The 15802-nt window shown below is 39.1% G+C and overlaps 1 protein-coding gene across 1 annotated transcript in view; it reads right to left on the bottom strand.

Annotated features, from left to right (window-relative positions):
- Positions 1–15802, bottom strand: part of LOC113232402 (attractin) — a 49439-nt gene that overhangs the window by 13489 nt on the left and 20148 nt on the right. Inside the window, exons 6-19 of the mRNA XM_026467107.1 lie at positions 15163–15306; positions 14448–14590; positions 11696–11814; positions 9910–10059; positions 8439–8547; positions 7780–7891; positions 6775–6882; positions 5364–5511; positions 4587–4656; positions 4307–4419; positions 4107–4220; positions 3932–4017; positions 3187–3301; positions 1833–2074 (exon numbers count right to left, since the gene is read on the bottom strand). Coding sequence (XP_026322892.1) covers positions 1833–2074; positions 3187–3301; positions 3932–4017; positions 4107–4220; positions 4307–4419; positions 4587–4656; positions 5364–5511; positions 6775–6882; positions 7780–7891; positions 8439–8547; positions 9910–10059; positions 11696–11814; positions 14448–14590; positions 15163–15306 — 1773 coding nt within the window. The remainder of the gene's footprint in view (positions 1–1832; positions 2075–3186; positions 3302–3931; positions 4018–4106; positions 4221–4306; positions 4420–4586; positions 4657–5363; positions 5512–6774; positions 6883–7779; positions 7892–8438; positions 8548–9909; positions 10060–11695; positions 11815–14447; positions 14591–15162; positions 15307–15802) is intronic.

Here is a 15802-nt window from a genome sequence, read left to right as displayed (position 1 = left end):
GACCACATTACACGCCGACACTTTAGTGCATTACAACAAGTCGTATAGATTGGGTGCATCCATAACATTATTTAACATTTAACATAACATTTACTATTTTGAACTATAAACTTCATAAACTTAACCGGTGTTTCCACGATCGACAACAACAATCACCACTACCCCGAACAATTTTATTACTAAAAACTATTGTAAAAAGTTATGTAAGTTGTTTAACACAAAAGGTACTCGTATATAAATAAAGGAATCCGAAAAAAGCTTTATGATCAATGAGATGTAAGTTTGATAGTGAAAGTTATTTCTCGGGTACTCTACTCTCTAAACTCGGGCAGCAGAAGCAGTCGTGTTGAATGCACACACAACTACTCATTGCCAATACAGCCAACTGTTAGTGCTGTTTGCCTGTAGTTGTGGCGTACTAGCGCCGACTGCATCCGAGCTCCTATCCTGCTGTGCTTACACCTTTACAATATTGTGGTAGACTGATGTTTAGTCTCAGGGCCTTTGTTTTAATCCCTCTTCTTTTGAGAATATCAGGTTATTCGATGACACAATATTCCTTACTTACAATTGGTTTTAACTCTCATATACATTGCTACCTTCATGGTACAACAACACACTCATAGCCCCGCACTAGGGAAACCCTGTATCGAGGGTGCATGGACACACGCATAGACAACCACAAATTATACCCAAACTCACGGAAGAAATAAATGTAGGCCATACTTATTTCTCCCGGCGTGGGAATCGAACCCAGGACCTCTGTGTGGCAGTCCGGCATGGTAACCGTTCGGCCACGTAGGCAGTTAACATAGAATATAGTTACTGATAATCCTAATTATGAATAAGCTTTTATATCTAAATTCTCCTCTCTGAGATGTGTTAAAAAATATTACTAAATCGTTTTAATAATAAATTCACTGTGTGTACTTTGTACACTTTGTTTTGACGCATATGGGTTGGTCATCGAATATATAACCAGAAATAGAGACGAAATAAGGGCCATCCGCCCCTGGCAACTCATGAGGAAAATTGGACTTATATCACTTTTAAATATCAACCCTCGTTTGCACTATAAATAATGCTGAGGATATCAATTAATTCCTCTTTAGTATGAGAATATATAAGGAGGCAGTTTTTTCTTTGTAATATCGCAACCCTGATGGAAGAATGGTATAGGTGGAGTCACGTCATAAACGTTTATTGCTTTATTAGATACAGAAAAAATTAACCCACATCCTCTCCAATCCTTCTTGTAACTGTATCGACTAATATTGTAGAGTCAGAGTTACAAGAATTGGAGAGGACGTGGGTTATATTATTCTGTATCTAATGGAGCAATAAACATGTTTGACGTAACTCCACTTACACCATTCTTCCATGAGGGGTGCGATATTATTCAAATATTGACCATGAGCTAAAATTATTTTCTGAACTTTAACAAATATGCGTGTTAATAGATGGCATAGTGTGTTAAAAACTAATTTATAAATTTAACGCTTGCCAGTATGGGTAGATGGCGGTAAACTTAAAAGAATACAACAGTACAATTTAAAAGAATAGCCGGCAGTACGCATAAAAATCTGTGTAATAAGCGCCATCTAATTCATTTGTTTGTTATCATTAGAAATTAGAGTAGCTTTGATAAATTGTAGTTCATCAATGTGAAACAAATTAGTGACAAAAATAGCTATTTGGTACTAATCGCGACATCTGGTGTACCAAAAGGTACTAAATACCCGACTACGCCGCCTTGTACCGCGATTAGCAGTACCCTTGAATACACATGCACATAAAACTTTTTACGCAACAAATACAAAAAAACATCGAACCTATGCGGAACACATAAATGCTGCTGATGCGGCCTCCTCGCACCCCCCGCCAAGCAAGTCCCTCGCCCACCCCCGCTCCCATCATCACACCACCCACACGCCGGCTCACTTCTACATGAGGAACAAGACACGTGGGCCCCACATCCCGCGCTGGTGGATCCAGCTGCTCCGCAAGTCGAAGACCCCCCACTTGTGGACCAGGCTCGACAACCGCCTAGAGGAAACGACGCGCCATATGCATTCTGAAATAAATTATTACTATTTTATTGTATGTTCACAAACCTACAGTCGACTGCATGAAATGTATACAAGTAAATGTATAATAATGAAAATCTTTATTGGAATAAAATATTTTGTGCAAAAAATGGGCAAACAATAAGAATGATTCAACAGATGGAGATTATAATCATTGCATTACAGGGTCACATTCTTTTATTTCACAATACTTTAGGGAATGGTTTAAACCAATTTTACTCTGGAGAACATCTCTCATTATTAGACTGTAATTTCGTTACGTGGATGCGTGTTGACATAGGCTATCGTATGTCATTTATGAGATGCTTAGCCAGTATGTCGTACGTAGGCCGTCTTAGGGGGTTATAGGTGTATTTCAGAAACGACACAACACCATCCATGCTAAATCATGAGCACTAAAACAATCACTCGTTGTAATCATAATAATGCATTAAAGACGGTTTGAATTAAAAATTGTATCTAATAACCGAGTATATAACTGAAATTGAAAACTATTCTGCCAAATCACTACTGCGACAACTGCGCTCCGATTGGCCAGCCCGAATTCCAAACAATTGACGGGTGTCGTCAATTGTTTCACTTCAAATCTACCAATTTAACTTGAGCTCTGCTGTAATGGACGAAAATTGAAACGATGAAATGGGATTCCGTTTGTTTTGTAATTAGATGTTTTGCTGTTTTCCCCACACCACCGAATGGAACAGCCCCCTTTGCTAGAGATATTATCTTTATTATAATAAATACAGAATATTTTTCGAACATACTGAGACGAACACACAGGTCAGTTGTTGGCGCCGTACTATTTCAGCTTTCTAATTTGTGATTTCAGCGCAAACGAGAGTTGATATTTAAAAGTGATATCAGTACCATTTGACTGATGAGTTGCCTGGGATGGATGGCCCTTACTTGGTCTCTATTTCTGGTTATATACTCGATGTATCTAATCTACAAAAATATATTGTAAAAAATATGTTTGGTTAATTTTGAAATCGATCCGAAGATGTAAACCGACATCTATACACGCACATTTACACCGCCACTAATATCGAAGATAAGATGGTGGCTCTGTGCTCTCAGAGATCAGATATTGTGGCGTTACCTTGTCCACGCATCGACCAGCCGAGGCGCACCATATGCATTCCTCATTGGTACAGTTGGCGCATGTCTGGAACGTCGAACATGGAGCACTGCACGGGCCCGCTGACGTCACGCTCCTATATTTATTTGTTATATGGACAACAAAATTGATAACAATCAAATTACATTGATAAATCGACTGTGAACTGGCAACCGGTACTATCTCAATTTTGACAACTTTACACAATGAAGAAAAAAATTGTTTGCGTCATTTATATAGCATCTGGTTTATTAAATAAAAACACATGGTGTGTGTGTAATAAAAATATTTAAAAACTACGTACTCTCATTTAATAAATCAGATGCTATATAAATGAAGCAAACAATTTTTTTCTTCATCCTTGTAAAGTTGTCAAAATTGAGATAGTACCGACTGCCACTTCACAGTCGAAATGTCAAAATATGATATCATAAAATGCTGTGTCAGATTGTTATCCAACATAAGTTGACATATCCTAGTAATGTAACAAGAAAGATTTATATTAAGAATTAGTTAATAATTTACATAATACTAATGCGACATGGATGGTAGCCTAGTGGTGTGACCCACCGCCTATCAAGCATGGCCATGGTTGATTCGAATCCGGGGTCTAATGAGTCTCTCGGAATTTATATGCGAATTTAATTTGAAATTTACCATTAGCTTTTCGGTGAAGGACACTTTCAAAATAATATAGCGTAATGTACTGATGTTATAATTATTATACCTTATGTCATCAGATGAATTGACTGGCCGACATTTTATTGTGTCGTAATCCCAATAACACGCCTTTTGACTGGGTTCTTCATTACCCTGTAAAGTGAACAAAACTCGGTACGGTCAGTACACGAACACATGTAACTCTTATTTATATTTCTTTTATTTAAAATAGTAATACTCACATGCATAGTATGATGATGTTGGTGTGCGTGACAGGCTGCGCAGGAGTGGTACCGGCCGCACGCTTCGCGGGGCGACTCGTCGTTGGTGCTGCATTCGTCGATGGACAGCGCCATCTGTTGGGCAACGGTTAACAACGCGTAAGCACCAGCAATGGCTGAAACAGCATTGGTTCTGAAAGAACGACAAGCGTGCGTTATACCTGGTGCGTGTGCTTGACGCAGTACTGCGGCGCGGAGAGGCAGGCGCCGCACCACGCGCAGCCCGCCGCCGCGCATGCGCCACACGACCCGGCCAGCACGCAGCGGCTCTCGTCTGGAGGAACGTAAGCACTCGTTTTTAAAAGACAATAGAAATTCATATTCTTTCCCTACAATATAATTAAAACTAAACGGTGATAAAAATTTTAAAATTATTACTCCTCACACTATTGTGGGACCACATTGAATTTAAATGCAGTTTACAGGTGCATACAAACTTACCAAACACTGGTTCATTAGTACAAGCTTTTACAGTCCCATCAAATGACTCTTTCCAGCCGACTTCTTCGATCTGTAACCAGAAATAAAATCAAAATTAAATTAAATAACATTTTTGTGTAATTTCTCACGTAAAACTATAAATATTATGGTAATGTATTAACACACTGAATGCAATTTATGAATAGCCATTGAATAAACGATGCTTTCCTGTATCGATTTACCTCGATCTGTGCGTCGCATCGCCAAGCCGGTATTATTATTATTTTTTAATAATACCTAGCGACGAGACGAACAAGTGGTGCGTCTGGTGTTAAGCTACATGCCTGTCCATGACATTTGCAGTACCACTCAGTGCTTTAAATCGCAAAGATGTGAGGGGCACTGCCACTGAGCCCGTCACTCTGGGACATAAGTTGACAATTCCCATGTGCCCTTCAAAACCGGAAAGGCAGTAATGCTCACATTACCGCTTGGCGGTAGAAATAGGTACGGTTACAGTATTATCCTGGATGAACGGTTTCACAAGGAGCTCGACAGCTACTAAACTACTATATTATGATCCCTACTCGCTCGTTTCCTTTCATAGGAATAGGATTGCAAAGAAAAGATTTCAATGCCAGTCTGGGTAAGCACATGTTGTACAGAGTATTATGGCCTATTCTGTGGTCTCGAGAAATAGTGACATTATCTTCTACTGATACCAGAAACTTTCGTGTGAAAAGTCCACACCAGCGCAGCATTACAGGGCTCAGCAGTAAGTGGTCAACAAGTCCGTACCGGCGCACAAACGCGTTCGTGCGATCGCCACGCGCAAGCGACAGCCGCGAACTGCGCGCTGCCGAGACACGACGCTTCGGTTTTGTGGGACGAGCACTTGTCGCCGGTCTCGAAGGTCAGAGCGTCCGAGCGGAGGCGCCCGTCGAAACTGGAATAAAGTTCGAGTTCTTAGGTTTTCGCGATTGTTACACATAGGAAATGAAACTATTTTTCCGGATTTAAATCGCGTATATTTGTTTTTTCAAACAAACCGACGTTTCGGGCCCTTTACAGGTCCCATGGTCACGGTTGACTGACTAGGTTGACTGACTGACAGTCAACCGTGACCATGGGACCTGTAAAGGGCCCGAAACGTCGGTTTGTTTGAAAAAACAAATATACGCGATTTAAATCCGGAAAAATAGTTTCATTTCCTATCTGGAATAAAGTTAATAATTATAACAAAAAAGTTTACGTTTTGTATTAAGCAACATTACGTAGAAAGATACACGGATTTTTTCCGTCAAGATTAAGCAAAAAGTTTTATGCTCGAAAAATCTGAGCGTATATTTCGCATAAACTTGCAGTGTAAAAAAAACTAAACATTTGCAATTTGACTATTACCAAATTAATTGATTAAATTAAATTTATGAATTCAAATTCTGCAGTATTTTTAGAATTTCGAAATTATTGATTTTATATTTACTACATTGTGGCTGAATGCATCTGTGCTTTTTATGTTTTAGTGTTTAAAAAAAAGCAAAGAAACCCGCGATTTGCAAAAGCCGTAAATGTTGCGTTGGGAAGCAATATAACAATAACAATATACAAAGCATGGTAACCGCTCGGCCACGGAGGCAGTTATGGATATATAACAAGTGACATTATATGATCCCATGCAACCACGAATGACATACTATGAATGACATAATTCACTAATGACAGCGCCGTTAACTACATCTGTTCTGTTAAGAGCAGAGATAGACAATCGTCCGGGTTTTAACCCGGCGCTTCATTAACACCGGGTTTAAATCGGGTTAAAACCGATTAATGCCCGAAATCGAAGGCAAAACCTATTTACAACAAAATATTTGTTGTTTATTACTTTCTGACCTAGACGATTCACCTTTCTGTTAAATCGGTTCGCTTGAAAATCGCATTGATATAAATCGATCCAAAAAAAATGTTAGATCGTATCGATCGATCATTTGAATCGGTTTTCATAAAAATCGAATCGTAATGTGCATCCTTAGTAGTAAAGTCCACAGGATTGCAAGGTGTATTTTGGTAGAAATGGTTTAAAACCGCGTTTTGCGTAAACACCCGGGCGGGTTGATTGGGTATTAACCCGGGCTGTGGATCTGGTTAAGAGCGAAACGACCAAGACCTGCAACTTCACAGTACTTTAATCGATGATTACTTTTACGCTTACCCGCCATAAATGACGGCAGTGCGTCTCGTTCTTCGCGGCAACAACGCAGCCGCGTGCGCAGCTCTCGCCGCGCCTGGAGGTGTAGTCGTCGATCGCCATAGCGAACACCTGAGAAGGAAGTGTTCGTACATTGATATGTCTTGTTTACGAGCCACAGATTCAAAGATTGTAATGATTGTTACTCAATCAGACCGAAAGTTTCAAAATTAAACTCAAGTATAGAACGAAGACCTGTTTTCCAGCAACCAATAATACAGACATAACGAAACGCGATTGGTAGATAATGGATTTTACGTATCCATTATCATGTTTAAACATGGTTATTTGAGGCTATCAGCGCAATAGTGGTGTAACTAACATTGTTTTTTCTACAAAATTACTTTAAATTATACTAAAAAATACTCAATTATTTTATATTTAAATGCTTTTTCATGTATAAAAAATATTTCATTATTAATTTATTTTATAATTAAAATATTTTCATCGCTTACGCTTTCTTTTGCGGCAGTTATCAATTTAAAAATTGTTGTTTTTGTATGAAGAAAGTAAAATGTTATGAATTAAATTTTTATTGAATGTCAGAAATTTTCACCACCATGATATTCAATTATTTTTCGTGAAATTACTCCACTAGTATGTTATAACTATAAATACGAAAGTCGTACACTTAGAAAAAAATCCTTCTATCCGAACCGACGTCTCCTAGCAAATCGTGCCAGACGCTATGCCAACTAATCCACGGAACAAACCAGCGGACCTCATGAATTTCTCTATGTGCTTGTTGTCGGATTTTTGTATTTGGTTTTTCAACGACGACAACGACAACGGCCGGATCAAAGGATTTTTTCTAAGTGTTCCGTATCTTTGAATTAATAATTATTTCAGATGAATTATTAAGTCATCAAGCACAAAAGTTGTTGTTTATGATGTTAGTAACAGTCCTGGGAGGATATTAGTATGTTACAAATAACCCTGTGTATTAAATGTATATATTACGTGGCTTACCTAACATCGTAGAGCATTGCTCCGCTGGAATAGCACCTCGACCCAGCGGGGTTGGTGATGGCGGCCGCCGCACTGTCGTTATGGGCGTTGCCACCAAACACCAACATTATACCTGTCGACATTCGATATGTAAACTATTTCATCACACTTGCTCGTAAGTAGTAATATAACGTGCACCAAAACTAGGCGGTATTTTTATCATTTTAGTAGCAGTAGAGCTCCTTGTGAAAGAGTTCGTCCAGTGTAGTACTGCCATCTTACCTATTTTTGCTGCCAAGCAGTAATGGCAGCATTACTGTGTTCCGGTTTTGAAGGGTAAGGGTGCTGGTGAAATTACAGGCACGTGGGACTAGTCAACTTATGTCTCAGGGTGACGGGCGCAGTGGCTGTGCCCCTCAGACCTTAGCAATTTAAAGCTCTCAGTGGCACTGTAACTGTTATAGACAGGAGTGTAGCTTACCATCAGGCGCACGAATTGCTCGTCCCGTCACTTGATGTTATAAAAAAAAAATCATACTGCCCTTCGACGGTTTTTTTATTTATTTCTATTTACTACAGACGGAGAAAGGAAAAAAATGTAAAATAGAAAAGCACTTGCATGAGTCGCTCAAAAGCGATAACATTTGCACATTTATATATTCTTTCTCGTAACAAATTACCTGGGGAAACGAAAACTGCTGTGTGTAGATATCGAGGCGTAGGCGCCGACGGTAGGGGCCGCCAAATTTTTTTATCCACATCGTATTCGTACAGAGCTGCTGATGGAGCCTGTAACCATAACACAGACTATAATTACTATCTACAAAACGATCATAAGCCTATTACCTCTGCGCCATAATTAATTTGTGGAAACATGTATTGATGAAATGAAAGATGTGTATCAGGATCGTAGAGAGTGGAAGGCTGTGTCTCTGTTTAACTCTACGAGAAAAGTGCGTGACGTATATGTGTGTATGTAAATACAGCTGCAACCATTACGTAACAAACAGATCCTTCAGGGAAGTACCATCACCATACTTATTTCTGCGGCCAAGCATTACTATGAGCATTTCTGCATTCCGGTTTTAAAGGATATAGTGAACCGACAACATATTCAAAACCAAATTAAGTCTCTTATGATTTATGGACTACTACAGTGTGGAGGCAGAGAACTCTCTTTTCCATAATGTAGTACATTCCTGTTAATTTTGTGCTGTGTTTATTTTTTGTTAATTATTGGAAAGAACTAATTATTTGCTACCACCGTAATGGGGTATGTTTGTACTTAATAATTACCTGTGTAATGTCAGTACTAACGTTGTTTGCGATAAATAAATAAAATAAAATAAAAAAGGGCAAGGATGCTGGTGAAATACAGACACATGGGACTTGTCAGTTTAGTGTCTAAATGTGACGGGCCGCAGTAGCAATGCCCCAGAGATATTTGCGGATGAGATCAAAGCTCTGAGTAGCACTGCAACTGTTATAGGTAGCCGTGTTGTTTACTACCAGGCCCACAATTTATTCGTCCCGACACGTGATACCATCAAAAACAAGAGTGACCTAAATACGTCAATACCTACATTACTTGCATTACTTACACTACTTGCATTATTTGATTTACATTTTACATTTTTACTTGATACAAATATAGTTTTAGAGTTAGGTATATGTATTTGCGTGTGATGCACTTTGATGGCATGACTTACTGGGTTCCGATTGTGTTGTTTTTATGCCAGTATCATATGGCGAGATATGGTACAGGTAGAAAACCAGCACTGTTTGACTTCTCACGGTCTACAGTATTTGTCTAGTCAGGGCCATTTCAGCACAAACTGTAGTCATATATTAAATTTTGTTAGTTCTCACAGTGTTTATTTGTTTTTTTCACAGTATGTGTTTTATGTAAATGTCTATTAAATTAATATTGTATGTTCTATGTGCTTTTGTGTTATGCTTTGTGAAGTGATTGTAAATGTTTGTTCCAGTTTGTATTTGTGCTAAATAAACGTGTTATCTATCTATCAACCAAAGGATGGCAAAGTATTTCAAAGAACTATGTCTTCTGCTAACAATCGCAGAAGTAAATAGCTAAGTTCAGAAAGTAACACGTAAGCTACTGATTTGTACTGTCTGTCGTAATGCTAGTACCTGTGTGGCTTCAGATTCGGAGACGAGTCCACCATGCACGTAAACGCGGCGACTGAGGTCGTCCCAAGCAGCGGAGTGGCCGAAACCAGCGCGCGCCGGCCAGCCCCGTGTCGCCACTGCTGACCATGTGTTCTCTTCGATGTAGTACTCCTGTTTTGTTAAATATACTCGTACATTGATGCAAAAAAAAAAACAGCCTTCGTCAAACTACTACTGCAGTCGATCTGCACATATAATTTTGGGACAGTCCCATACCTCATTGCTAATTTAGATTATAGTGCCCCTCACTCCCTATTAACCTTTGGTTATACGCGCTATCTGTGCAAACAAGCCTGCAAAGTCAAGTAATTATCCGAACAGGTCCTGACCCCAAATCAGCCCGTTTATACAGACTTCATCCTTGAGTGAGCGACTCCGGTTGCACGTATAGCAACCTCCCTATTGTAGTTTTAGAACAATATAACGTTATAAACTGTCTATACAGATCCATATTAAAATACTCATGACAATATTACACTGTACACTATACAGTTAATATGGCCCTACTAATTTTAATTATGCAAGTGAATTAAAAGGCTTATTCAGATAATGATTTATATAAAACATGTTTAATAGTGGTGATATAAATATGTCTTTGAATTATTATTATAAATTTACAATACTAATTAAGCAACCTATAAACCTTACCAAATTACAGAGAACCTTATCGCACCATATTTTAAAGCAGGCCATTTGACGTGCCAATATTGTTTGTAATTAAATTATAAGTGAATAAAAGAATGAAATATTCTTTATTGCACATTAAAACATTATGACATTACAGTAACGTATGTATCACAGAATAAGTTAATGTAGAACAGGCGACTTCACTGCGAAGTACCAATTTCTTCCAGGCTAGTTTAGGATAAAAATTTAAGAGTTGAAAAGGGAAAGCAACCAAAGAATATCTTCGAATGAATATAATAAATTGTGACGTATTTACAGGACAATTTGCACGTGCATTTTTTTGTTGTCTGTTACTATTTGACATATTGTTTTAAGCCCAAATTGAGTTTTCCTGTGGTAATTAAAGAGTCATCAATAAAGGTTAAGATTTAATTCATCGTTTAATTTAAATGTTTATAACAATAACTGCTTCAACATGTGCATAATTATTTTCAATAAATTACCAATAAATGAAATTAAATTGTTACAAGGACATACTTTTAAATTACAATTGACAAATGGTTTTTGACACATTGCTTCTACAGTACTAAGGAATACTTAGAATTTACAAATTCATAACATTAATTTGAAACTATAGAGAGAGAGAAAACATTAAATCCCATAAATATTTGCACTTTTTAATAGCAGTAGAGCTTCTTGCGAAAGAGGTCGTCCAGGGAAGTACTGCCACCTTACCTATTTCTGCCGCTAAGAAGTAATGTCAGCATTACTGTGTTCCGGTTTTGAAGGGTAAGGGTGCTGGTGAACTTACAGGCATATGGGACTTGTCAACTTACGTCTCAGAGTGACGGGCGCAATGGCAGTACCCCTCAGATCTTTGGGATTTAAAGCTCTGAGTGGCACTGCAACTGTTACGGACAGGCGTGTAGCTTACCATCAGGCGCACAACTTGTTCGTTACTCGATATTATAAAAAAAAATCTGCTTACAAATTGAATACAATGTACCTAATTTTACTTAAGACCTGATGTATAATTACATTACGGTACGGTACGGTAATCCGTATTCTGGCTAATAAACGTATTCTATTCTATTACGTGTAATGCAACTAACGTACGAACCTGTACGATGTGTAGGTATCCGTAATGAGGGGAATGTCCGAAGAAGACGAGCATGACAGGCTTGCGTGTCACGCCGAGATACACGAGTACCGCCGTGTGACCCGATATGTGGAGGCCCCCTGTAAATTTTGTATACCATGTTAGATATATGAAAAAATACCCTAATTCATAACCAGTGAGTCTATTTTTGCACATTACGTTCTGCAATCAAAATAATTTTAAACGACTAGTTATTATTTCAGCTACAGTTTGTAATTAAATTATAATAGCATATCACTACAAAAATAGTTTATTAGTATTCTCTAAATATTAAACGATAAATATGACGAAAATGCCATTTTCATATGGGTGTTTAATTTTCATATTAATTTTTTGAAAGTAATTTCTTTTACATAAGTGTATTGTCCGCCTACGTGGCCGAACGGTTATCATGCAAGACTGCCAGGCAGAGGTCCCAGGTTCGATTCCCGAGCCGGGAGAAATATTCGCATGGCCTATATTTATTTCTCTCGTGAGTTTGGTGGTAATTTGTGGTTGTTTTTGTGTGTGTTCATGGCACCCGCGACACAGGGTTTCCCTAGTGCGGGGCTATGTTGAGTGTGTGCGTTATTGTTATTTTCGTGATACTATGGAGTATCTAATTGGCTATAGGTTTCTTTCCCTGTTTTTAATAAATGGTAGAAGTTGTTGGCTTTCCATGAATAAATAAATAAATCTATCGAATCGTAGTTTAAGAGAGTTGCCAATTTATTGTTTTTTTTAAAATGTTAAGCTAATTATTTCTTATTAAGTAAATATCGTGGGCCCTATAAGAAGGCTCAAGGTCACTCATCAGCCGGCAATGGAGAGAGCGATGCTCGGTATTTCTTTCTCTACGTGATAGAATCAGAAATGAGGGAATCCGTAGGAGAACTAAGATAACCGACATATCTCGAAGTATTGCTCAGCTGAAGTGGCAGTGGGCGGGGCACATAGCTAGGAGAACCGATGGCCGTTGGGGTGGAAAGGTTCTTCAATGGCGACCGCGCACCAAACGACGCTCAGTGGGTAGGCCCCCCACCAGATGGACCGACGATCAGGTAAAGGTCGCGGGAAGCCGATGGATGCGGGCAGCGCTGGACCGATCGTCGTGGAAATCGTTGGGGGAGGCCTATGCCGAGCAGTGGGCGCTGTATAGCTGAATGATGATGAAGTAAATATCGTAACCTTTTTGGTAAAATTACGCCTGTTCCTTGTGAAAGAGTTCGTCCAGAGAATTACTGTTACCATATCTATTTCTGCAGTGTAAGTAATGTGACCATTACTGTGTTCCGGGCAGTGTTGGGCGTCAATCAATTAAATTTCAATCAGAAATTCAATCAGATTAAAAAATTGACTTCTTAACCCACCCCCTAACCAAACAATGACGGGCAGGGTGACAGAGTCCCTTAGATCTTTGTGATTAACAGTTTTGAGTGGCACTGCACTCACCGGAAACATTATTTTAATATTTTAATATTATGTTATGCAAGGCTGCAAAGTTGTTGTTTGACGCGAGTGCTTGTTTTGAAGCAAGCAAAATAATCTAAGGCTGCCTTTCCACCAGAGATGTGCGAGGTAGCGAGGCGGTGAGAGGATGTGCAGCGGCGCGGTGCGAGGATGCGTTATGGGCTCTTTTCAGCTCTAGTTGCCTCCACCGTTTTGCACACATTCCTCGCCCACATCTCTCGCACACATTCCTCGTACACATCTCTCGCAATTGTGTATGTACAAATGCTTAGCTTCGCTAGGAAAATGTGGTAATCCTATTGGTGGTTTTTTTCTTCGCACACCGCCTCGCTACGTCGCACATCTCTGGTGGAAAGGCAGCCTAACACTCGTTTCCCTCGTGGTTATAAAATAGAATCCTGAGTGTAGCGAGGGTACGTGGTACGAGCCACGAAAACAACTTTGCTGCCGAACGAAACACGCAACTTTTCACCTCACTATAGCGAGGAAAATGGTAGATGAAAGAAAAACAGTTGAACTATAACCAATCAGTTTAATATAAAAATAAACAAAATTAGTTATAGTTGTGTGATTTAATGTCAACAATAATAAGAATAAAATACACCAACGAATTTATATTACATAAATAATGTATGACAAATCGCGCAGTTGAACGGCATGCTTATTGCCGAACATTAGAAACTGGTTGCTAATTGTACAATAGCAACGCAATTGCTACCAGTTGCGATTGCTAAGTTGGTATTACGGATGTAAATCGCAAACTGATTGCTCTCTTGGTTTACATAAAAATAACTATTTTTAAGTAAAATCAGTTGTTACTTACGATTAAGGAGATGAAATAACAATATAATTCGAAAAAGCAATCAATCAACAATCACCAAACAACCACTGTGGCACTAGTTGTCAAAAGTCCGTCGCTAATTGCTCTTGCGTCGCTGTAAATGTCGTTCGGTAATACGAAAAAGCAACCGGTCGCTTTCTGTCAAAGCATTTTCATGCAGTTTTAGTTTATTAGTTGCTCGATAGAGACGCAGTAGTCGATTGGTCTCAATTGTTCGTTCCGTAATACGAATTTATGTTTTGACAGCGATAATCGTGCAACTATTGCTAAAACGACTGGTCGCTAAAGATCGGTAATAAGCCTGCGGGTCATTATCATCGAATGAACTTGACCATCGTCAAGTTCGAATTACAAAAACCTTTTCCACGCTAGCGTGGAAAAACGCCGAGCTTGTGAGGTGAAAAAATATTTTCCAAAACTTACCACAGTGCTTCAAAGGGGCTGATCTGTGTGGCGAACAGGCGGTCGGTGTGGCATTGACCCACTGACGACTCGAGTCAAGCTTGATTCGCCACACTTCATTCGTCACTTCGCCTGCTCTGCCTTCTAAGCCCGCTAGACCACCCCTGTATAAGGAAACCAAGAGAAAATATCAATATTGACAAAGTAACAGTGACTACTATAAGTAGTGGTCGAATCAGATGCTTATTTACCAAATTTTTTTTTATTTACTATTAATAATAATAGTGTGCCAAACAACTACACCAATTGCCTAATCTCAAACTCGGAAATTCCCTGTATTAGGAGTACCAGAACAACTGAATTCATTCTGAGGCACTTTCCAGAACACAAAACCAGAACCAATTAAAAAAAACGTTCATTCCTCTATTGATCCTACCAGGAATCGAACCTGGCAATTCCTCGTCCAACGTCAACAGAATAAACCGTTGGGCCACCAAGGTCGTCACTACTACGCTAGGGACACTGTACAATTTGCCATACTCACTCGTATTGAGTTCTTAGATATTCCACATAGCTAGATTGCTCCACATAGAAAATGAAACTGTTTTTCGAATCTAAAACACGTACATTTGTTTTTTCAATCAAAGCAACGTTTCGAACCCTACATAGGTGAAAGGCGACCGCGACCTCGTAAAATGGTAGAGGCACTGTTGACTCTCAGAAGGTAGACCCTCACCCGCGTTCCGGGTTGTCGGAGGCCACGACGCCCCCGTACAGGATGAGCTCGTGCCCGAACAGCACGGCCGAGTGCGCGAATCGCGCCGCCGGTTGCTCGCCCGCTGTCTCCACAGTCTGCCAGCGTTTCTGGGTAGTCTGGTATCTGTAAATTGTTCGAGGTAACAACCACTTGAAGGCAAAGATAGACAAACCAAAAACAGGCACTGTAATACCTAAATTATGCTCCACAATCTTATAAGCGAATAATAAAAACGAATCAAAATATTTAGGTACTCTTCGAGATTATTAATTATAATATTATCTTTAATATGGCTTAGCCCTTAAAGAAGTGTCTGTACTCATCAATATGAACTAAAGTACCGGCACGCCATGATGGCAGTTTTGACGTTTGTCCGCTTATCAAGTATCGTATTAATTCATAATCACGTTGAAGCTTAAAGGATAGAAAAAAATAAAGAAAAGGAGTTGCCCTAAATACGGAATAAACGTCCCTACCTAAACCAAAAACGTCCACCACAAATGTCGGATTACTTTAGTGTTGTACCATAATCATCGATAAGTCAATATCGACATGCAAATGCATAGCTTGAATATTGAAACTGTTTTTTTTTGTTATGTTTGTAATTTATATTATTTAC

This window comes from Hyposmocoma kahamanoa, unplaced genomic scaffold, assembly GCF_003589595.1.
Source record: "Hyposmocoma kahamanoa isolate Upper Pololo Valley unplaced genomic scaffold, ASM358959v1 76, whole genome shotgun sequence".
In the NCBI taxonomy this organism is placed as follows: domain Eukaryota; kingdom Metazoa; phylum Arthropoda; class Insecta; order Lepidoptera; family Cosmopterigidae; genus Hyposmocoma; species Hyposmocoma kahamanoa.
The sequence above is the reverse complement of the archived record's forward strand: the minus strand, read 5'-3'. Positions and strand labels throughout refer to the sequence as shown.